A 24429-nucleotide genomic window follows, 5' to 3' on the forward strand; every position below is an offset into this window, starting at 1 on the left:
TTAGCAATTTCAAGTCCAGAATCCCAAGGTCCACTGGAAGCTGGCCCCATGGCACTATGTCCCTGTGGCTATAGAGAAACTGGAGTAAAATCAGAGAAGTGTTAGAACTTGTAAACAAGGAAGTTGTGGATATGACTGAATCTAGAAGGTAAAGAGTAACGGTAGAGAGGACATTCTTGGGGAAAATGAATGACAGTAGGAAATAGGATTCCTGGACTTTGGGCTAGAGTATGGAAATTAAACTCTTGAGGTAATAAGATGGGTACTTTCAAAGCCTTCCACAAGTAAGTACAAATATACAGAATTAGAAATGTCAAGTGGAAAAGTATGTATCAAAACAGAGGGAATTTTAAAAAATCATATGAGAACAGTTTATAAAACTCCATAAAATACATTTAAATTCCTAGAGGAAATGGTTAATGTTCTATGAAATTACAACTTCACGAAACTGATCTTGTAGAGACAGGATTAAATGGACCAATTACCAAAGAAGGTGATTTTAAAAATACACACATACAAAATAATCAGGACAAGATGGTTTCATGTAGAAATTCTTTAAAACATTTAAAGATCAGATAACCTCAGGAATACTTAAATTACTCCAGAGCACAGAAAAAGAAGGAAAACTTTCCTATTCTTTCAAAGGAGTGAATATAATATAAAGCTCAAAACCAAAGATTGTTTCAAAAACAAGATAAATCTTACTTATACTGATGATGAAATGAAATAAAACATAAGGAAAAAACCCAACAGCACATTAAGATAATACATCAAGAGGTGAAATTTATTTCAGAAATGTGAAGACATTACTATATAAGGAAACATATTAATGAAATCAAGCTATGAAGAGAAATCAGAAAATCATTTCAATATGGAAAGAACAAGTAGTTAACAAATTCATTATCTACTATTGTTAAAAGTGGCCAGCATCTTGCTTAATGGGAAAACACTCAAGATTTTCCAACTAAAATTGGGAACAAGGATGCACATTATCTCTACTATTCTTTAACTCTATAATAGAGGTATTAGTCAGTGAAAGTAGATAAGATACAATAAATTGAAGCGTAAGAATTTGAAAGGAAGAACTGAAACCATACCTATTAGTGAAGGATACGATTATACAGCTGGAAAATCTATGTACATCTGTAAAAGTAATGATTGAAAAACCACTATAATAATTTAGCAAGTTAGCAGAAAATTAGTTAGGTAATAAAACCAATACACAAAAGTCAATAATCTACATATAAACAACAAAACAATAGGAAACAGATGATAGGTAAGTTCCAAATTATAAAAATAAAGAAAATAAAATACTTAGGTGTGAACTTTACAAAAATATCCAAAATCTATAGGAGGAAACCCATAAAGTAATCCTGAAACTTGCAATTAAGGACTTGAGCTCACGGAAGACATGTTTTTGGACATGAAAATTCAATATCACAAAAATGTTAAGAATAATGAGAAAGGGATAAATAACCCTTTCAGATATTGAGTATTTTATGAATAATCATTTTTAAAATGGCAGTGCATGAAGAGACCATCAGAACAGTGGAACAGAAAACTCCAGAAATAGATCCAGTTAATCGTATATAGAATTTTACTATCTGATAGAGATAGCATCTCAAATCAGTGATGAAGAGATGACTTTGTACATAAGTTGTACTGGAACAGCTATAAAAACAAGCTTAGATCAATTCTTCAAAACATATGTGCTGATAAATTCCAGGTGAGTTAGAGATTTATATGTAAAATTAAAACCAAATAAGTACCAGAAGAACATATGAATAACTGCCTATAACCTAGGATGAGAAAACCTTCCTAAATGTGACTTAGAATTTGATTTCTCCTCCTTGCAAAACAACATATGAATAACTGCCTATAACCTAGGATGAGAAAACCTTCCTAAATGTGACTTAGAATTTGATTTCTCCTCCCTGCAAAACAACATAGAACAGTAAAAGTCTTTTGGGGGGCATAAACACCACAAGCAAAGAGATAAATAGGAAAAGTATTTTCAACTGAAACAACAAACTTTTAATATCTCTAACATACAATGAGCTTCTAAAAATAGAACAGGTAAAACCAAATATAAAAATGGACAGGAGATATGAACTTTCCATTTCCGGAAAAAGGAATGCAGGTAACCTAAACATGAAAAGATGCTTGTCCTTGAACACTGTAATGTACATACAGGCTCAACTACTAATCTGTGATTACTGACCTCTCACATACAAACATCAAAATGTTTTACAACCTTCTCAGTAGGTATGCACAATGTTAATAATGCTAAGTGGAAAAATCTTTAAAGATGTGTATTTTTATGAAAACAAATAATATTTGTTTATTTAATATTTGTGAAAACAAATGTTATGATGCCTGATATTTCCTTCAAAATAATCTTGTAGAGGGAAAGTGTCACGTACATGAAACAAGCTTGGTCCATGTATTGGTAGTTTACAAGCTGGGCAATAAGTACACCAGTGAGTGAGTTAGATGGGCCAATGGATGGTTTCGTGGAGAAACCCAGGGCACTGTTCAACTGACATCTGTATATGTTCTCAGCCAGCACAAATCTCACTTTCAAAAATTACAGTCCCTCTGTACTTTTTCTATTCCCAGATTATTTGAAACTGCTCCTGTGAAGATATAAATATTCCATTTTGGAAGGCTTTTATACCCTTGTGTAACTTAAACTAGAAAAATGAGCTCAGGAAGCCAGAACCAGAAAGTACAACACTGATCATTTAATCTAAATATCCACAAATGAAGAAGGAGGGAGAATACAACTTCTGAACATGAAGGGACTCCACTTCCACCAACTGCTCAAACATTAATTTTATTCACTGTAACATTTGCATGGCTGTGAGAAGCTCAAATATATGTAATCACTCGACATACGTGTACTGAGCTCCTACCGTATGCCAACCACTGCACTGGGCCCTGTGGGTCCAACAGTGGACAAAAGATCCTAAGTTCCTGAGCTAAAGGAATTTATGTTGAACAAGAATGAAGCATATCAGGGAAAAAAAAGAAACTATGGGCAACCTCATTTAAAATATTCTATGAAAATCATGTTCCTGTTGATATCCAGGGAAAATCCCCTTCCCCCATAGAATGAAAAATGTCTACTTTCTACCTGTCTAACTTACGTTTCATTTCAAATTACAATGAGCAAAAGTTTTGGATTTTCCTCTGTTAGAAACTGTCACCCCACAAATCATATGACTTCTTTGCACTTCTTTGCTTTGAGCTAAGAGCTAGACCATGTGATTACTTAAATTTCCTTCTACCTTTAAGACTACATGAAACAGAGCCTCGTGAGTGTTTTGAATTCTTTTCCCTCCTCTTGCCACCCCCTCTCTGTCCCGTGCAGGGTGCTGAGGATGACACTTTGGTTTCTGTATCTACAGGACCTCTGGCTCTTGTGATTGTGATCTGGCTTGTGACACACTGATAATGGTGGGGAGTTAGACACATTTCCTGAAACACAGAAATCTTCTGCCTTTTTCTTCCCTTTCAGATGCCTAGAACTAAGAACTGACAAGACCATCAATCATTGTGAAGGAATAAACAATACTGTTAAACATCTCGGTTTTTTGGATCCTTTCAAGGTCATTTTTTTAAGCCAAGCTCTTGAAAAGGGAAAGTTTGCCAAGGCTTGTATTTAACTGCATGCTGGTGGGTTCACCGTCCCAAGGATAGAATCATGAGGTCATGTGATTTTTAGGACTCAGAAAATCATACAGTAAGAAAAGCAGAAGCACACTAAACACAAAATAATTATAGGTAGTGCTACAAAAATGAGAAAATTCATTTTCAAAAGAAACTTAAGAGGTGAACTATATCTTACCAAACTTAAAGTGTCCATTTCTTTAAATAGTCTATTGGAGACACTGAAGTAAGGTTATCCACAGTGCCACGCTTTGTATTCATTTCAGGTGGAATTTGTGTTAAATGCCACAAAGTCTCCACAATCCTTCACTTATAGAAAACAGCCAGTTTGGGCCACCGTGGAAGTGACCCATGTCAGCCAAGATTGTTCACTCTGGATGAGAGCCTGACTGGGCAACCCTGTATTGCCCCAGGCAAGTTTATGTACAAACAGCGGATAACACATTGCCCACAAATCGGGGATACATGATAGGTTAGCAGTTGGCAAGTGGTGAAAGTTCCATTGTACAGTAGGAAATATTCTCCCATAGAATTTAAGAAAAAAAAATTCTAAAATTCCTGTATCTCCTTTCCTCCTAATTCCTCATGTTATAAGGTTAAATGCAAATTCATCTTCCTCTACAAAATCTTCTCAGACCCCTGCAGTCCATGAAGATTACTGTTTTGTTTGAATTGAAAGTACAACTATTTGAGTAATCTATCAGTTAATCATGTTCCATCTTGGAAAATTATACTGTATTTTCTATCATCTTTAATTGACTTTTACATTTCTGCCCGCTTTATCAGAAACTAGATTATAAATTACAGTTGAATTTTCATCTTTGGGCCTGATACTACATATTGAAGATATTTAACTAGATTTGCTTAAATTCAGCTTTTCTTAACACTGGCAAAAAAAAATATTGCCCAAAACATAGTTAACTTTAAGCAAAACTTCATAAAGTATGCTGATGGATCTTCTTGACTCTGTTCAATTGTCATTTTTTCGGGGGAGGCACTGTGTTCTCCAACTTTGTGTTATATTTAGGCAGTGGCTTCAGTTTATTCCCTCTGATTCCTAAGGCTTGTGCCCAGGGAAGAATTTGGCCTTAGTCACATATATCTTAGGAAGAATAAATTTAATCTTTCATTCCCAAGAAAATTAACAGTTTCATCCAATTCCACCACAAAAGGACAGACTTTATCACCCTTCAGAGGAGTTTTACATGAGCACATTTGAGGGGGAAAGAGGAGAAGGTAGAACCATAGTGGTGGAGTGATCGACTTTGAATGGGGGAGCATCTTGCTCCTTTGGCAGCCGTCTCCTCTCACCACCCGAAGACTGGGAGCGTCGACATCTCTCACTAGGAGGCTCTGGGGAAGATACTTGGAACCATCCAAACTCAGAACCAGTCACTGCTAAGAAGCCAAATCAATGCAGACATTTTTCCAAGAAAAATCTGATGTGAATTGTTGAGAGATCTGTGTTCTTTGATTAAGGGAGGCTGGATCTTGATGGCCACTAAGCTTCTTTTCCTGAGCCATGATTATACTTGTATAGACATAGAAAAAGTGGAAGAGAAGAACATACTCATTGTCAACAAATACCCACCCTGAGAGTCCCACTCAGTGAAGAAAGCATAGTAAAGGGGAGGAAAACTAGCACAAATTATGTATTGGCAGCTCTCAAAACACCTTATCCCTCAAACCCCTTTTTAATTAAAGAAACGTACTTCCATAATAAATTTAGTAGGGATTTAGCAGCAGTATGGCTCAAATTTTAGAAAATTCTAATGTAAAAGTATTACAAGTCTTCCAAATGATATCATGATAACTGATTTGCTACATACTAATTATCTTCTTCAACACTGTTTATCAAAACACATGAAATCTTTCAATTTTGACCCCTAAGTAAAGTGACCATGTAAAAAAATTAAGTTTTGCTTGAATTGATGAACATGTGCATCATTTTCTTACATATAGAAAATGGTTAGCATTATCTAGTGTTTCTTAGATATGTCCATGGAATAACCCACTGTTGAAATTTAACTTTAATCACCCCAGAACTCCTGAAGAGTATAATGTTTTCTGGATCTATAAAATAGAAAAGCATCCCTCCTTTTCAGATATTAAGAGAGACTTTTCTATTCTGGCAGCATCTTCACAGGCCTCCTCTACTCAGGATATGGTGAATCCATTTCTATAACCAATGAATCAGAAAGTTGTACCAAATGACCAATCATTTTGCTAACCCCAAGAGTGGAAACTTCACCAGATTCTGAGAAGGTGATGGTGTATTTCAAAGGAGTGTGGCGGGAGTCCTGAAGCCACCAAGTTCTTGGTGTCATGGTGTTCTTGGCATTGATTGGCCCTTAGTCATTGTGACAATAGAAGAAATTAAGACTGAGGCAGGAGAGGTTAGGGCATGACTGAAATGGTAAGCGACATTTCTTTAGTAGGAAATATTGGCAGAATTACCATAGTTGTGCCTGTTAATAGCTCTTTTCCTTTTCTGAGACCTGGAAAATATTCAGCAGCTTTGCCACTAGAGAACAGAGGCTTCAGTATTTCAAAACAGAACATTTTTAAACATTGCTTTTGAAATGATTTCAAATCGATGTTTTTAAAGGTTGCTATACCAGTTGCTAATTTTTTAGGTTAAAAAGGGATACTTTGCATATAATAAAAAGCTCATTCTGCATGATTAGATGCAAAATATTCCCCTCATCTTTTCTCTCCCATTATCCATATACATGTCAGTCTGTCTCTAGCCTACCTGCCTCATCTTGGGGGGATTTCTGTTTCCTGTGACTCCACTTCCTGGTACCATACTTCTGATCCCAAAGGGCACTGACTTTAAAACAAAAAGCTATGACTCTTAAAGTTCTACTGTTGCTGGACAATGGCTATTATGGGTTGTAGATGTTTTTTTTATTCCATATTAACTGACATGATGGAAAAAGATTTGTACTGAGTAAAATAACAGATAGGTCCTTAGTCCTGAAGTTGTTCCGAATAAGTTAATTCAGAATTTCGCAGAATAGAGGCATTCAAATTTTTGATCTTGAAACCTAAACTTACATTGTATTTTGAAGGAAGGCAAAAGAAACCAATTTTAATCATAACATAGTATTTTTCCTCTCCTACACAGGCCCACCAAGACCATCACTATGACCGATGGGGACTATGATTATCTGATCAAACTCCTGGCCCTTGGAGATTCAGGGGTGGGGAAGACAACATTTCTTTATCGATACACAGACAATAAATTCAATCCTAAATTCATCACGACAGTAGGAATAGACTTCCGGGAAAAACGTGTGGTGAGTTTTTAGCCATACTCTCAACCTTGCTGCTGATCCTCCCTTAAAAAAAATAAGAATTAAGAAACTGTGTTTACTGCATTGCAAGGTGTCTGTCTGTTATCACATGAAATTCATAACCCATCACTTTAATTTAGAATATTAACTTTTACTTTGTCAACTAAAAATAACATTTTGCTTCGAAAAATATTGAGTGACAATATATTTGTCTCCAAAAGTATACAGGGCAACTAAAATAAATAATTTATGGGTTTTTGTAATGTGTTTCTTTTTTGAATTCTTAAGGAGTGTTTCAAACTTGAATGATACAGGCTTTGAAAATCTTAACTCTTGATAAACTCTGAGTTAAGCTCCTCAATAAGAGCAAGTGTTCATTTCCCTACTCTTAAGAAAAAGGTTAAAAGGATGATTGGCAAATAGCTGGAACATGAGCTTTGTTAAGTTCTTGCTGCATTTTTATTTACGTGTAGACTCAGCCATCAATCACTGGCTTATTATGAACAGAATGTGAGACCAATCCATGCTGTTTTCCAAGATAAGGAGTTTAAGTGAGAATCACAGCCACTTTCTTCTCCTTTGCTAGACGCTAATGACAGGAATAAGGATATTGTGACATGTGAGACGGGCAGCATAGACACGTAAGCTTAGCCAGATCTGCTGCCACCCAAGGTGTTCATGATCGCCGAGATGGCTGTCCGGGGTTTTCTTGTGCTTTCTCCCCTCCCGAACGCTCCTGCTGATCTAGGTGTAAGTCTTTGCCAAGTTTTCCCTTTAAAACGTTTTCGCTAAACCATACCTGGCAGGAGAGTTTGATGAAATATTAAAATTGTTGTGCTTTGCTTAAATGCGAAGTCAAAAGTCCATAATTAAAAATTTTTTTAACTTTTCTAAAAAGATCATTTGAAGAAATGGCTACTAAAGGAAGACTTGAAATGTCCTAAGCTTATTAATAAATTCTGTGCATAGGTCATGGCTAAGTCATTTTGAAAGTCCAGTTCCCAGTAAGAGAGAGCTATTTGTAAAGCATTCTACCGCTTTAAAAATGCCCTTATATTTGTTATATCATTTAAGTTTACCATAACACTGTAAAGTAGAAAGAGACTAGGGGTATCAATTTGCAGATAAGAAAATAAGGTTTAAAGATGTTGAGAGTTGATATTTGAACCTGGAGCTTGGGTCCTAAGTCTAATGTTTGCTGCCTCTGTTGAGGAAATGACAGAAGGTGTCTAATTTAAGTTTACAGTATGCCTAAATTGTGTTGAAAATCATACTTGTACTTGACATTTAAAAGTGAGAGTATATGTGATACTTCTGGAAAAAACAGAGCAAATATTTATTCTGCACTATGAACTTTGATTATAGTGATTGAGAAAAACATGCTGAGTGAACCCAGAGAATTTGAACGTCAACAAAATCCAAAGTAGTGTCAACTGATAAAAATTGTATCTTTCAGGTTTATAATACACAGGGACCAAATGGATCATCAGGGAAAGCATTTAAGGTACACCTTCAGCTTTGGGACACTGCAGGACAAGAGCGGTAATAATAAATTACTTTGTTTCTAGCTACAAGTGGATTTTAAAAATGTATTTTAAAGTGAACGCTATATATGAACTTAAAAACCAAGTGATAGGCTACTCGTCTCCTGATTTCACAATAGATATTTGTAACAAGAAAGAAAAGTTATTTATAGTTACTTAACCACAACTAGCCTTGTGTATTTGGTACAGATTTCAAAAATTAGATTTTCAAAAATCTTTGTGAGGATTCTTGTTAGGTGTTGTCTTTGTACTTTCTAAAAGGAAAAAAACTATCCTCCAGAATTTAATTGAATTAAAGTGAAAAATTCAGTGCTACTTGTTACAGGCAGGGGTTGTTGAGGGAGAGTGTTAAGATCTTGCTCATCTCTGTTGGGTGATCTTCCGTCCAGCCACAGCCTCTCTGTCCATGGCCGTTTGATTTTGTTCTCTTAAGCTTTTGGCCACACCCTTGCCCTCCAGCTAGAATGCTTCCCTCCCTTCTCACCTTCCCTGATCCTCTCTTCCACCAGACCTGGCTCTATTCCACCTCCTCTGGGGGGCCTTTCTGAACACCCGGACTACAACACCCGCTGCGCTCCTATGCCTACCCTGCCATCCCTTAAGTTTCTGAATTAATTACCTACCATCGTGTGGTAAAGCGAATCTTTTACTTTTGTCTCTAACACTGTTCTTTGATTTACTTGTGGCCTTCCTATAAATGTCAAAATTGTCAGCTTTGTTAGGGCAGAGACCATGCCTGGCTTTTCAGCATCATCCTGGTACCATGTCCAAAACAGGCAATACTCTGTAGGCAGTAGAGATGATTGCTTAGAGCTGGAAGTGCTATTCCATTATCTGACAAAAAAGTATTATTTTGGGGGGAGGCAAGGTTTCAAGGTGCTAAAGACCCCAGGCTAGTGAAGCTTTCCGTATTAGATTAGGTTAAAATTGGCAATCGATTGTCAGAGAAGATATTTAGAAGATGCATACCTCCACATTCTGCATCACATGTCTCAGAATGTTTATGCTTGTAAACACTTCAGTTTTTGAAATGCATCCAAAATGTTCTCACTTTCAGTGAGTGTAAATGCCAGGAGAGGTGCTGGGCCCTCTCCGTTAGCTTTTTTGACTGTGAATTCCATTTGCACACATCCTTCAACATGCTGGTTCTTCCGAAGTCATTCCTCACAAGAATCTCTGTTCATATGTCAGTTTTGTCACAAAGATGTATGTTTTGTAGACCAATTTCATTCATTTTTGAAGAAGTAATATGAGAAAATATGGTTCCCATATGTCCTCACAAATGATATGTCAGCCTAGCATGACGACAGGCCTCTCTCCTCTGTCCCCAAGACAGCTGCTCCATGAGGGAAGTGGGGAATACTAGGGACACTCCTATAGCACTGAGGTTGTTCATCCCTTGATAATTTTGCATCCTGTATATATAAGGTGTAGTTAGGTAATAAGGTAAACAATGTCTCACACCTCATCTCTGTGCTGACATCTGACAGCATACCCCATATAAAAGAACGCTTATTGATAAAAATGATATCATGGGAATGAGAGAAACATCATACCTCTTATGTCAACCTAAAGAATCCAGGGCAAAGCCTTAGCTCCCAGTGAGGGGTAAAGTGGGATAATGCCACTCCAGGATTTGTTTTTTAATGTGGTCCTAGCTTTCCCTGCCTACTGACCACTGAACAGAATGAGGTTGGTGGACAAGGCTGGAAATCAGCTCCCTTTCCACTGGAGTAAATGCTGGGCAGAATGGGGGATAACAAAGGTCCTGGGCAGAGTGGCTCAGGGCATGAACCTGGTCCAGAGCGAGAGTATCCTCTCCGTGTTGTTACAGATAAAAAGTGTGTGCTCCAAGGAGATCCATAAAACACACGTTTTCAAGTAACTTGGTCATGTGCTGTGGGCAGTGAGAGGGAGATATGGCACTGTGTTGTCCTCAAAGGTGACACACACACACACACACACACACACACGCACTTCAGGAGAGGACAGAAAGCAGTTTCTTAGCCACACTATTGTGGTTGACTGGGAGACAATTTTGTAAGTACAGCTAGTCCCCAAAGAGAGAACACCATTCCATGAAAGCACTGTAAACTCTGAGTTCTCAGCAAGTGGTAGGAAAAAATGCATAAGAAAAAAAATGAGTAAAATTTCTGGTATTTCATAATCACCATGATTGTCCTAACAAAGAAATCATAATTTGGAAATACATAGTCATTAAAAATAGTCATTTAAAGATAGTTAACTACACTAGTTGGGGTGAGGACTTAATAACGTATGTAACTGTTGAATCACTTGAAACTAATATAATACTATATATCAACTATACTTCAATAAAAAGAAGAAAAGAAAAAAACAGTCATTAAAACATCTCTTCTCCCTGCTTTTGTATTAAAACCCAAAAGGTATTATTCTCTATTGAAGTCATTGGAATTGATAATAATTTTATACCCTTTGATATTCTCTATATTTCTTCCTCTCGATTTGGCAAACATTTAATGAGCAAATACTATATATTCAGAGCCATGAAAACGTAGTGGATAGCAAGTTAGAAACCTAGCTCCTTTCTTCTAGCTTATGGTCTAGGGTGGAATTTGGGCAGATAACAAAACAATTGCAATATAGACTCAGGACAATAAAGGAACAAAGGCTGATAGCCAGGTGCACCTGGAGGAACCCACAGCCCAGATGTGGGTGTTGGGAAGGCGGCTTGGCGAGGTGATATTTCCTCTGATGCTTTTATTTATATACTCATTCACAACGTATGAGTGAGTCTTATCCAGGCTAAAGAGGTAGAAGGTAAGGTTACCCACAGAAAGAACAGCATGTGTGAAGCTCAGGGGACAGAATGAACTTTCTAAGAACTAAAAGAAGATCAGCATGCCTGTGGGGGTCAAGGGATGAAGCTGGATAGAGGAGCAAGGGTCAGCTCATGTGGAGCCTTCACAGCTTATTAAAGAGATCAGGCATCTAAAGAGCAATGCATCATTATTAGAATGTTTTTAGCAGAGGATTAATATAGTCAGTGGAAAGAAAGCAGGGAAGGGATGGGCCCCAAACAAAACTGGAAACTGGAAGCCTAAGAAGAAGGTTGTTGATTTCAGGTGAAAATATGAGTCTGAAACTAGAGTAGTGGCAGGGTAGATGGACAGAAGTGAGAAGGTCAGGAGGTATTTGTTGACTGATTGTGCACAGCAGCTGGAGGAGAAAGAGGCTGTGGAGACCAGAAGGGTGGTGATGCCATTGACAGGAAAAGAAATTGACAGGAGGAGGGGTCCGTTTGGTTTGGACAAGTGAAGTTGGAGATACCTTAGTTTCCTTCAAGTGGATTTAGCCAACAAGTCGTCGGGCACACAGGGTGACAGGGAAGATCTAGACCTAGACATTTGGGGTTCAACATACTGGTGATAATTGAGCCGGGGATATGGATGAGATTACCCAGTGAATTTAGTTGGAGTGGGAAGGGGTTGAGTATAGAACCTGAAGAAACCAGAGAAGCTATACAAACAGACCAAAACGGGAGACCAAAACTTAGGAGGACATTTAGAATAGCAAGTGGTATCCGTCTCTGTTCAAAGTTATGTGCCTTTCTAAAAACCCACTGTCAAATCCACTTAATCAGTGTAACCTAAACCTCCTTTGGTCCCTGTTTGGTGTCCTGTTTTCCCCATTCCTAACATTGAAGTGGGGCTCAGCGCATGTTCAACCTCACTGGTGACACCAGGGTGGGGAGGGTAGGAGCAGGGAAGAGACACTCTTTACTGCACATGACAGAATGGCTTCTTTTAAAATCTTCCATTAGAGATGCAGGTTCTTGCTTTTTGTCCCCAACTACTAAGCCTCTCTGACCTTCCCTCAGTTCCACTGATCATCTCTCTCTTCCTCCTTTCTTCCGAGTCTTCACTCTTCCTCATGAGACATGATTCTAGCCTAAGGCTCAATTTGACCCCCCAAAATGCTTATGAGACAGTTTTCTCACCAATATTGTTTTCCCTCTGAAAGAACCCTAGTTCCAGCTGCTAACAAGTTGTGGTTTTCTGCATGTAATCATAGGCATTCACTTTCGGGACACTGTGAGCCAACTATTCTTCTGGACACAGGCCAGGGAGAGTAACCAGCATAAGTTATAAAGTCCCCAGTCTCAAGTGGCTTAGCTTTTAATTGTGGGCCACAAGATGCCCAGGAGCCAACAAGAGACAGTCCAAGGGGCTGTGTGAACAGTACGTGCTCGAATATTACACAGTCTGTGTATTTAATAAGTGCTATCAGACATAAAGCCAGGGTGTGGTCTTAAAGAAATCTACCACCAGATGTCCTCCCCTGACCCTTCAGCACTCTTTCTGCCCATTCTCCCATTCTATAGGGTAATCCTTAAGGAGTACCAGGAGACCTCATATTTGAAAGGGAAATTGTACTGTTTGTATTGCCATCATGACCTAATGGGAACTAACTTCCAGAACTATCCACTGTGCTTTGTTCACAGATTCCGGAGCCTCACCACTGCGTTTTTCAGAGATGCCATGGGTTTCTTATTAATGTTTGACCTCACCAGTCAACAGAGCTTCTTAAATGTCAGGAACTGGATGAGTAAGTGGGACCGAGTAACTTGTGTCGGCTACTTTGGGACTCAACAGCTCTAGCTGCTTGCTTGCCTCACGAGATGAAACCAGGTTGAGAACCGCGGATTAACCTTGGGATGTCACAGGTTTAGTGTTTCCTGTGTCATCTTCAAAGTGGTGGCCTTAGGTGGCTTCGAATTGCATTTTCCTTTGATACTCTTAGAAGCCTATGTGGCTTCATCTCCACTTGTGTGCAAGGTCTTTATTAATTGCAATTGCAAGGTCATTGATTCCACTTGTCCAGTATGCCTTAAAGGACTTGTTGACAGCCACATGAGCTACCACATCAACCTGGGGGAGACAGAGAAAAACAGCAGTGGTTTTGGAGAGGGTACACTGGCACCTAAAATATGTGTCCTTGCACATGGGTTAATTAATGGGTTAAGGAACTGATGGGTTAATTGAGTGGGAAACTGCTTCAGAGCAGACCAGCCACCTGAAGATAAGCTTCTGTGTGTCAGCCGCTCATATTGAAATTTTACTCTGTTTTGAAACAATGTTCAAATGTGAGGAAGCCTCGTGTAGAAAAAAAATCTATGAAGTTAAAAGTAGCCTAACCAGTTACTAAAGCCAGGTTGATACCTGCCACAGAGAAGAGTAGTATTTGATTATTCCTTTTTAAAAATTGATTAGCACTGAAGAGAATATTACATTTGCTTTTTTATTACAAATATGAATTTTGATTCTAATGGGATATATAAGCCATCCTACAGGGCTGGTGATAGTCATGCCATTTCTAGATTTCTTGGGCCATTCTGCAGCCAGAGTCATGGATCATGTTATTCCCCTGCTCAAAGTCCTCTGGGACCTCCCTGCTCACTTGGAATACAATCCAGCGTCACCCACCCACCCACAGGGCCGTGGTGCTCATGCTGTAGGTCCCTCTCCAGTTCACTTACTCTGCCCAGCTCACTGGCCTCTAGTCGGATGTCTCTGTGCTGTTTGAAGGAAGAAGGGCACATTCCTGCCGTGGGGCCTCTGTACTGTGTATTCTCTCTGCCTGGATTCCTCTTCTGCCATTTGTAGTGTGAGCTAATCCTTTTATCTCCAAGTGTTTGTTCAAACCTTACTTATCTCTTGGGCTCTCTTTGCCTCACCACATCTAAGATAGTACTCTTTAATTACTTCATAATCCCTCAACAGACTTTCTGCTTCCTCTGGGGAGTGCCACCACCTGACATGATATTTTATTCTGTGTTTTTTCGTTTGCACGTGGTTTTGACTCCACTGCTAGAATGTGAGCACTGTGCGAATGCAGACTTCCATGGGCAACAGTCCGAAGCCCGCAGGAGTGTCTGGCACAGGGTAGATGCTCAAAACATAGATATTGCTTATTATTACATATTACTTATATTTAATAATTAATATATATGACTGCTTTAAATGTGAGTTCAGTAACACAGCTACTACCATGGGAAAAAGATCAACAAATTCTGACTTCCTTAATCGCTTTTCCAAATGAGTGTTTATCCTGGGATCTGTCTCTACTTCCTTTTATTATTACATTTCTTTACCCAAAGTTTGATGGTATTATTAGATTCTGAGGAGATAAGGAGATAATAAGATTATCCGAGTCTTTCAGAAAATGACTTGCTCATCCTGTTTCAGAGCAGATGAGACCCTCCCTTGTTTTTTAAAAACTCCAGAAGGATGCTGTTGGGATTTAAGATAAGGAAATGCCATGTCTAGTAACAGTTTCGTTTCTCACACCCAAATCATCAGTGGTACAGGGTTAGCCTTTGTCATCCTCCTCAGCAAAGGGGCATACAACGTGCCCCGAGACAGACTTTCAAGCGATCCCTGTAACCTCAAAGTTAAGGCTGGCAGATTTCTCATGATTTTCTTCCTTCCTTTCTTCCTCCCTTCTTTCTTTCCCTTTCTCTCTCCTTTTCCTCCCCCTCTCCCTCTTTCTTCTCTTTCTCTCTCAGTGTTTCCTAGAGAAAAGAGAAAAACAGGTGACCTGTTTTAAAATAGTTTCTACATGAACTTGTGGTGGCTCAGCAATGTCCTACTTTTTATAGACGATCACCTGGGACTTCAGGAGACGGAAATGTAGTAGCGGCCTCCTAAAGGAAGAGGCAAACTTACGCACGTTAAAATCATGTTCGGTTACCCACTCATATTTGGGGAACAGATGGCATGGAGCACTATGTCCACCTCGGAGAGCATTTCCCCAGGTGTGGGAGAATGCTGAGTGGTGTTCAGACAGGTGCTTCATATCAATTATTATTAATTTTCAGTCTGCACTTTGTGAGGCAGTATCTCCATTTTCCAGGCGAGCAAACTGCAGCTGGAAAAAGTTAAGGAACTGACATAACAATAACTAGTAAGCAGCCAAGCTAGAGACGAACGATTAGATGAGGAATGTGAAGTATGCGTGGTGATTTGACGTCACTTATTTATAACCAACTTGCTGTTCCGCCGGCTTTCTTTGTAAGGCCAACTGCAAGCAAACGCTTACTGTGAAAATCCAGATATAGTATTGATTGGCAACAAGGCAGACCTGCCAGAACAGAGGGAAGTCAATGAACGGCAAGCCCAGGAGCTGGCTGACAAATACGGGTAAGTCGAGTTCACGGCGCCATCGTCTGACCTTGCCTGCTGCTGCTGAGTAATGGGGCTGGGACCTGAGGGTGATGCCAGGAGGAATCCCCTTGAATCAAGAATGACACCTGATTGAAAAAGATCTTCCAGAGAAATGTATTGGGGGTTTTTAATCAATGATTTAATACTAATAGCAGGTGACATTTACTGAATACTTATTATGTGCTAGCAACTGTTCCTAGACTTTAATTCATTAATTACCCCTCGTAATAATACATTTCATAATTTAAATTCAATGCAGACCATCTGAGATCAGACCGCAGGCTCTTAATACTACACTCTACTGCATCTCAATTAATAGCTGCAAAAGTCTAAGGAATTATGCCTCACATGGACATAATTTTGCTATTTTTATCCTACCTGAACTTACAGCAGATTTAAAAAATGCCTAAACCCTTGCAATTGCAAACTGACTTCTAAAACAGACTTTCTCATATTTCTTAAAGATAAAGCAGTTTCATCCTCTCTGCCAATTTTTTCCTGCAGGATTCTCCTTAAGCACTTTAAAAATATGTCTTCTTGTAACTTTTGATTCCAAATAAATATAGACTGTATTCACATGAATATCCTATTCAGTACCTGCTTCATTTCTAAATCGAATTTCTAGATAATTGATTGTAAGGGAAGTAATATTTTAATGGTAACATTACTCACTAGTTTAGGCATTTTTACCCTCTTAATTTTTTTTAACAGTGATAATGATTTGGCTTCAAATTCCTGTGTACCTCTTATATCAGTTTCCTTGCCCATCAAACTGGTTATACACATACTAAGGAGCAGCCCACCACTTTTTATGCACTGAGAAACAAACACACAAGGACGCTTTCCCAGAAAGCCAGCAAAATCATCATTATTTCACAATCTCTAAGCCAGCCACATTTTTGTGTGTGTGACTCATTTGTACATCTTGTTATAATCTCTTCTGATTTCTTCCTCTCAAAAATATTTGTCATCTCTTCTATGCTAGCATACTGTATTTTGAAACAAGTGCAGCGACAGGCCAGAATGTGGAAAAAGCTGTGGAAACCCTTCTGGACTTAATAATGAAGCGAATGGAGCAGTGTGTAGAGAAGACACAAATTCCCGAGACTGTCAACGGTGGAAACTCCGGAAAGCTAGAAGGGGAAAAACCGGCAGAGAAGAAATGTGCCTGCTAGACTGTGCACAGGAACTGATCATCAAGAACCACCCCCAACAGTACTTCCAAAAGCAGTGACAAACCACAGAGTTGCTGTTGCATAGACCATACATAACGGCATGTCTTTGTTTTTCGGACAGAAATCTATTATAAGAAACCAGAATAGTCAACAGTGTTCAAAAGAATTGGTCCCCGGGGCCCCTCCAACAAGATCAGAGGTTTCCTAATGTGATCTCACTATCGTGGATGCTCAGTTTGTTTTTCTTGTAAAGAAGATAAGTGTATAAGAAAGTATATGAGATAAAATGTCAGGGAGTTTTAAAACAGAACAAAAATGACCATGACATGTTGGGAAAAGGGATCAGTTATAAAGGGAAAACAAAGAAAGATGATTTTTTTCCCAAAATATTAGATTTACTTCTCCCATAGAATCCAATTCATACATTTAGGTTTACTTTGGGTGAAACATACATTAGCGAGAAATGGATGCACAATAAAGAATTCTAAATAGATCACTGAGAATGACATTGTTAGGTACACCCAATAGGCAGTACCAAGGTGACTAACTTACTGGGATAGTTTTGAGAAGATGAAGGTCAGACTTCTGCTGAAATGGGTAGTAATGCCATTTTTTATATTCTTAATAGATAGACAAGATAGACAGATAGACAAGAACAGGACTGTGAAACAAAGTACAAGAGAAATTCCTGGGAGAGAAATGCAAGTATGGGAACATGGCATTTGGACAAATGAAATTAAATGTACCTGGTACAGATGTCTGGAAGAGTTACTTAGGCAAATTTCATGCAAGCCTATTAGAAGCTGACTTTATCAGTTGGGATTAAGAGACTCTCCAGAGAGTTCCATTTCAAACAAACTTTTAAAAATAAGTTCACTCTTCAGCTTCACATTTCATCTTACTTAGCAAATGGTGATAGTCACAAAGAGAAAGTAAAGATTGCTGTGTATTAAATATTTCTTTAAAAAGGCCATCAGGAAAAACTATTTCACCTAAAATATTTTTAGATTAAAATATGCCAGTGATATGAAACAAAAAGTGACTATTAATTGTGGGTTTCTTTTTCATTTACAACAAAAGCTCTGGAGACTCTAAATTGTATTTTTCCATTTCAACCCACCTCCAGACCTGGCTTTGAATCAATTGTAAATATACAGGTGTATCCCTTTGTAGATCAATGACTTCAAAATAATGATGGATCAATTTTATGGTCACTCTGAATTTTCATGTTATTAATCACATAGAAATTGATGATACCTCATGCTATATTACAGTATGTTTAACATTTGCTTTTATTTTACCTAAAGCAAAATATGCATGGTTGAACTCTTTTTGAGAGTTGGACAGAGATGGAGCTGTATCTTTTCTCACCAAAGATTTGGCTAATCAATTTTTTTTCCACATAAAGCTGCTTTTTCTTTCTAAAGATGATCACAAAAGTGTTTTCCATTGGCCTATTATTGTGCCTGAACAAATATTACATTAGTTTTTTATCTTAGTTTCTGATAAACATAAGCAATTCTTACTCAACTATTCTTTAAATATTTCAGTCAATTCTACCAATAACAAAGGCATCACACTTCAAGTTTTCTCTTTTTATCATGCATATATGACTTTTCATATATATATGATCTTCCTACAGAATTTTGCCAATTAAACTTCATTTTTCCATACTCCGTGCATATTGTTTTGTTAAGTTATGAGCATTGGAACCCTAAATTCCAGATCACCCCCTTAACTTCTCCTTACCAACCCATATCTGGTATTGAATCCATTTTAGGAACACAGATCCACAGGATTGTCTATAATACTCTTCGGCTGTACTAGACCCAGAAATGTGCCATGAATTAAGGCAATTTGGGAGCTTTGATGGGATTAGCCCCTTGTGAATTTCTCAGTGTTAAGTGCTCAGTTCCTCTGATTCCTACAGCATGATGCCAGCTTCTGAGCTCTGTCGTGGGTATTTCCTCCAATGGCGTTTTCCTCTGTGTTGCTCTTCATGACCTCAGTGTCTGGAGTCATGAAGCGAGAAAGCTACTAGCTAATGTGCTTTGTCTGGAGGGAAAGTGAACACAGTATAACCAGTGCTGTGGCAAGATCTGGTGTGCTTCGTGGTCATTGTATCAGCTTCTTTGCCTTCAGATTGATGCCCCTTTTGCATTTTCTTAACAGGGAATGTTTAGCTTTCTAAAATCCTAAAGGTATTCTATTTGGGAATATGTCTTTCTGTGTCTCGTCATTTTCCAGTTGTGTGATCGATTTACGTATGCCAAGATTCTGTCACTGTCAGTGATTTAACAAGCATTTACTCAGGGTCTATTTTAAGATCATTATTTGATAGCTGTAGCATGAAGCAGAGGGTGATGATGCCTATAATTATAGAACTGTGACTATAAAAATAACAATTATTGGGTAATAATTTCAAGAGGAGTGAATTTTAAAACAGACAAGAGAATTAATTTAAAATAGATTTACTACTTACAAAGACTTCGTCTAAAAAAATATTTTCTCTGTCAAGGTTGACATCTGACCCCAAATTCTGGGTAACCATTGAGAAATTCTTTCACTCTTTATTCTAGAGGTAATCAATCCATAGAATTCATATTAACAATTTCAAATTGATTTGAGGTCTTGAAGTGTATTGCAAGATTAAAGAATTGCACACCCCTTTAATCTACAATGGCATGTATTTTTAGTCCAAGATATCTCCTGTTACTTATTATTTCCCAATGCTTTAGGAAACCATATTGTATTTTGGAGAAATATTTAAAATGGACATGAAATTCCTTTCTGTGACCAAATTTGTCTCCAACGGCCTTGCTCATTTCCCATGTCATAATGGAGGAAGGCCTCACGGAGACACTAACAGAAAGGTATTCTGATGTCTTCAGCAAAGGTTAGAAGGATGTTATTGGAATATATAGTTTATTTTCACTGTCTCCTGGTCTCCTGACTCACTTCTCATGGAGTGGGCATTGCTTGAGACTGTAATTATATACATGTTTACCCTTCAACGTGAAAGAAAAAAATCCTCTGAAAAATGTATCAAAAATAGTTGAGAGGGCATGTTTGTCTTGGGATCACAAGGGTAACAAGTCACAAATTGGCAGAGGAAATCTTAGATGCTGGGAAGTGAGCTTGTTGGTCTCTATATAAGAACTTTAAAATGTTGGCAAGTTATTCTTCAAGCCAATTTTCTATCATTGCCATACTATCAGCTATCTCACTACAAAAAACTCAAAACCAGAGTTTTCTACAGTAATGGTTTCTACTGTTATTTTTAACTAGATTGATCAGACATCCACGGGTGTCTTTGTTATGCTTCTAGTATGAGTTATTCTCTACCAACCTGTATGGATGGGAAGAACTGGGCAAGAGTTTTAATCAGCTCTTTCTTGTCTCCTTTATAAGAGAGAGAAGCTTGGCCATAGAGAAGAATGTGACTACACTGAAAAGTAATTTAATAACAGCCTACATACTCTTTAAACTGTAAATTGAGTCCACTGGGAATCATTTGATGAAGCTCATCTATTCTTACCAAAGGACTGAGAGTAGCAGTTAGAACGAGAAGCAGTATGTGTAATAGACACAGTACGTACCTAGGGGTCATGTATAACCTGGAACCTTGTGTCCATGAAACAAGATTGTTCACTGTTCTATATGTCTGTTCACTTAAAAAACCCAATGTGTATTACACTGAATCGCTGAAGGGAAGTTCTCATCCATAAAGAATTTTGGAGTTGTAATCTAAAACTCATGTAAAGAGATAAGAATTGAAGTTTCTGGTTCCCTAAGATACTTAATAACTTTAAAAAAAGGAAGGTCTGAGAGCTGATGTTAGCCAAAGTGATAAAAAGTCATCTTTCACCCTCTACTGCCAAGCTTTAAAGTATTAAAAAGAAGTATAGTATATTTGAATATTGTAGGGAAAGCTTTATCATTTTTAAAGATGCCAAGATGCTGTCTATACTTGAAAAGTTTGTCTAAGAACTCATCAAAAGCTGTATTTTCTTGATCTTTGACCAAAATTATAGATGCTTATTTCTGGAATAGTGCTAGCTCTTGAACATGGAAAGTAGTTATAGAATATTATCTGAGATAAGGTTGTCTCGATGCTTTATAAATCCATGGGGATACTTGCCTCATAAAATAGAACTGATAAAAATAATTGTTAGATATGTAAGGAATTTTATAAATTCATTGATTTAGAATTGGGTAGAGACCCAACCAAGATGACATTGCTGAGCAAGAACTATAAAGAAAGATTAGATTTAAAGGCTGAGTAGAGTTCTTAAAATGACAGAACATGGAGATGGCCATACTTAAAAGGTTGATTTTTTTAGGTAGGAAAAATAAATGACTTAGTAACAGAAAAAGTTTTTGTAACTAGGTGCATGACAAATATTTATCCATCATTTTTATCTACCAAGTAGAAGTTCATGCTTTTAAGCTAAAAAAAATAAACACCAAATATTTCATTATTGGCATCAAATTTTGAGAAACTTAAAAACATTTTGATTGCTCACCTGAATCTAATTTTCTCAGAAATTGCACTTTGATGGATTTTTCAAGGAGTAGCATCACAAAATGTTTTTCTGCGGAGCTCTTTTTACCAACCATCTATAGCTGAGATCTTTTCTCATTTCATATATAGAGAGAACAAAAAGCAAACAAAACATTAGTACCAAAATAGTGGAATTATTTAAAAGGGTATCATCTTTTGAAGAAAAAAAACTATGTATATACAAAGGAATCATCTTTGGATTGTCATTTCACTTGTTTTCCAGTTCATTTGCTTTCCAACAGGCTAAGGAGATTACGGCTAATATTTGTCCCTTAGTCTTTAAGGATCATTAGTACATTCTTTAGGAGTGGGAATGTCTGTCCTTAACCTAATGTACCCCTTCTTTAACCTCAGGCTCTTGTCCTATGTCTGTTGACATGTCCATATAGTGTCTGTCTCTAACAAAGTAGTAACATATGCTTATCTTTACCCTCTGTTCTCTTCAGGCTATTTTTTCAAACTCTCTTTGAGAAGAAGGCTAGCAATGCAGAAAGGCAAGTGGCCAGAAAGAACCATTTGGGGACCATGTGCACGTCATTTAATATCTTAGTGGCTTCTCCTTATATGTGCTTATAAATCCTGTGTGCCTCTCAGAACTCATGATAGGCTTACAGGAGAACATATACAAGAAACTGATTTGTAAATTATGTTCCATGAATAGACACAATTATCACAAGCTAAGAATAATAAAAAAATTAGTCATTATTTAAACCACTTGTGAAAAGAAATGTCATAGCAGGAACAAAACATTAATTTTAGTAGTGGTATTAGAAGTTACAAATGGTCAACTTGAGGTCTTTGTATTTGATTGAAAATGCTTAATATATCTCCTTATTAAAAAAATAAGTTCTCTTTCATTTTGTATGTCATCTTATATTTCTTTCAAGAAGTCCAGTTACATTCTAGATAACATACCTATATCAACTTGGTCAAACTCCTCCGTGTACAACTAGGGCTTCTGTATCCATAGCTCTGTAAAAGATACTGACTGCATCTGAAATTATTTAAGAAAAGTTATTCTGACCGTGTTAAAAGTAGACAATATTGATATAACACTGAATGAAGTGCTTCACTGTATATCCCAATGGTCTACCTTTAAGCGATATTATCTTCATTTTTAGTCTAACCACATTTGATTGCTTTGTCTGTTATTTACACAGGTCCCTGTTTTGTCCAGTGTTATGAATGTAAATTAAAACCTTAAACATGGAGTTTTTATTCTGTGTGCCCCTGAATAGACTGTGGTGCCTGACAAACACAATTAGGTCATTATTTTGTTGTACTAAAGTTCTAGTGGCTTCAGAAATCGTAGCATCCAATGATTTTGTGGTGTCTGGGTTTGAATACTATGGTTGAGAACTGTATTCAGTGATTGTTTCTGCATACTTTTCAAATAAAAACGCATTTTTATCAATTAGTTTGTGTATTCAAAGCAACCTTATTTCTGAGCTGAGGTTGCATGTATGGTGGATGGAGAATGTTGAACCGGTGTCAACAAGGAACCTGTATTGCATTAAAAATGGTATCCATTAGGGCCTAGAAAAGCAGCAGCCATATGGATTTAGCCAAGTCATTTTTATCCATATCTCTAAACTTTCTCATTTATTATTTATTTAAAGACTGGCCTTTGCAAGGGAAATTTTCTAATTTTGAAGGCTGTATTTAGAAAATAAGCAATGACCCTATTGAGATATTCTGTTACACACGCACCTCCGTATATTATAAGTATTTCTTCCCCAAAATAAAGTGCTAAAACAGGTGGTAGTATTTCCCTTAGTCAGACTGGTGCAGGGACCGATGCTCAAGGCCTATTCGAGAGCACAACCATACAGCTTCCTTTTAAATGTTCATTTGCAAAGACTGCCTTGTTTCCAGTTTCTCTCATTCCATGTTACTTAGTTAGACGTTGCCAAGGTAATGAGTTTTTAGTGTAAAGATAAACAACTATCCCACTGCAAGCAAATAAACCCTTGGCACTGTTCTCCCAACTTCCCTCCTGATAGCAGTAACGCCGTTTCACACAGGCGGAATCTTGTACCCCCTTGGCTTATCTTAATTCAAGATAAGTCACTGGGGCTGGGCTGTTCCTAAAGGTTTCACAGGAATTTTAAACAAAGGCATGTCCTATATTGAGAAATAAATGCCATCTTGACATTGCCTTTAGTGAGCCTTTCTCTATTTAAAATTGTATGTGAGGTATCTGTATTATTTGCAGTTCTCTATACCAAGGAAAATTTCATTTCTAATATGAACTGCTACTTGTGGAGAAAGAAGAGCTGTAATAGGAGTGTGGGCATTGCTCTTCTCTTAGAAACTCATTTAGGTGACTTGCATTATGGTTTAGGAAGCCAACTCACTGATTATAATTTGCTTGAGGCTGTGTTACAGGCATAGAAACATTTTTATTTCTGATTTTTGAACAATCCGATTTTTGAAATAATCAGCTTTGGAAAACTTTCGTAGGTCTCAAAAAAAGACTCCACTTTACTGAGGGTTTAAAAAATAAAAATAAAAAAGCAGTACATTTATTAACTGCTGAAGTCTTGAATCTGCCCACAGAAATTTATGAGTTCATTCATTCTTGTGAAAAAATGAGCCAGGAGTGATCTGGAATAGTGCTAGTTAACACACTGGACTATGAATACACATTACCTTACTACGAATTGCCGCCGCCTCCTCTGACCTCCAAGAACATTTCCTTATGAGTCCTGGAGGCCAAGAGCATAGGTTGCAGGAACACTCAACTGAACACTTACTTCATGAGCAGTTTTCCCATTACTGCTCCTCTTTTCTTCATTTATGAAAATGACTTTTCTTTATTATGTGTCTGAGGTTAATTACACTGTGATTTTCAAACGATAAACCAATCTTGCATGCCTAGGATAAATCCCAAATTTTCCATAATTCTACCATCATTTTAAACACAAATACACACTTTAAACACAGCAATGAAATTATTTAAATCGTTAC

General features: G+C 37.5%; 1 protein-coding gene across 3 annotated transcripts in view; it reads left to right on the top strand.

Moving 5' to 3' along the window:
• Positions 1-22876, top strand: part of RAB27B (RAB27B, member RAS oncogene family) — a 128586-nt gene extending 105710 nt beyond the window's left edge. For 2 of the 3 annotated variants that reach the window (XM_036918563.2, XM_036918559.2), the window contains exons 2-6: positions 6803-6974; positions 8428-8513; positions 12999-13102; positions 15573-15696; positions 16706-22876. In XM_036918563.2, coding sequence (XP_036774458.1) covers positions 6822-6974; positions 8428-8513; positions 12999-13102; positions 15573-15696; positions 16706-16895 — 657 coding nt within the window. In that variant the 5' untranslated portion in view covers positions 6803-6821 and the 3' untranslated portion in view covers positions 16896-22876. The remainder of the gene's footprint in view (positions 1-6802; positions 6975-8427; positions 8514-12998; positions 13103-15572; positions 15697-16705) is intronic. The other variant, XR_008998363.1, reaches the window with a different exon arrangement.
• Positions 22877-24429: the final 1553 nt, after the last annotated feature.

The sequence above is a fragment of the Manis pentadactyla genome, chromosome 6 (assembly GCF_030020395.1).
Source record: "Manis pentadactyla isolate mManPen7 chromosome 6, mManPen7.hap1, whole genome shotgun sequence".
NCBI classification, from domain to species: Eukaryota; Metazoa; Chordata; class Mammalia; order Pholidota; family Manidae; genus Manis; species Manis pentadactyla.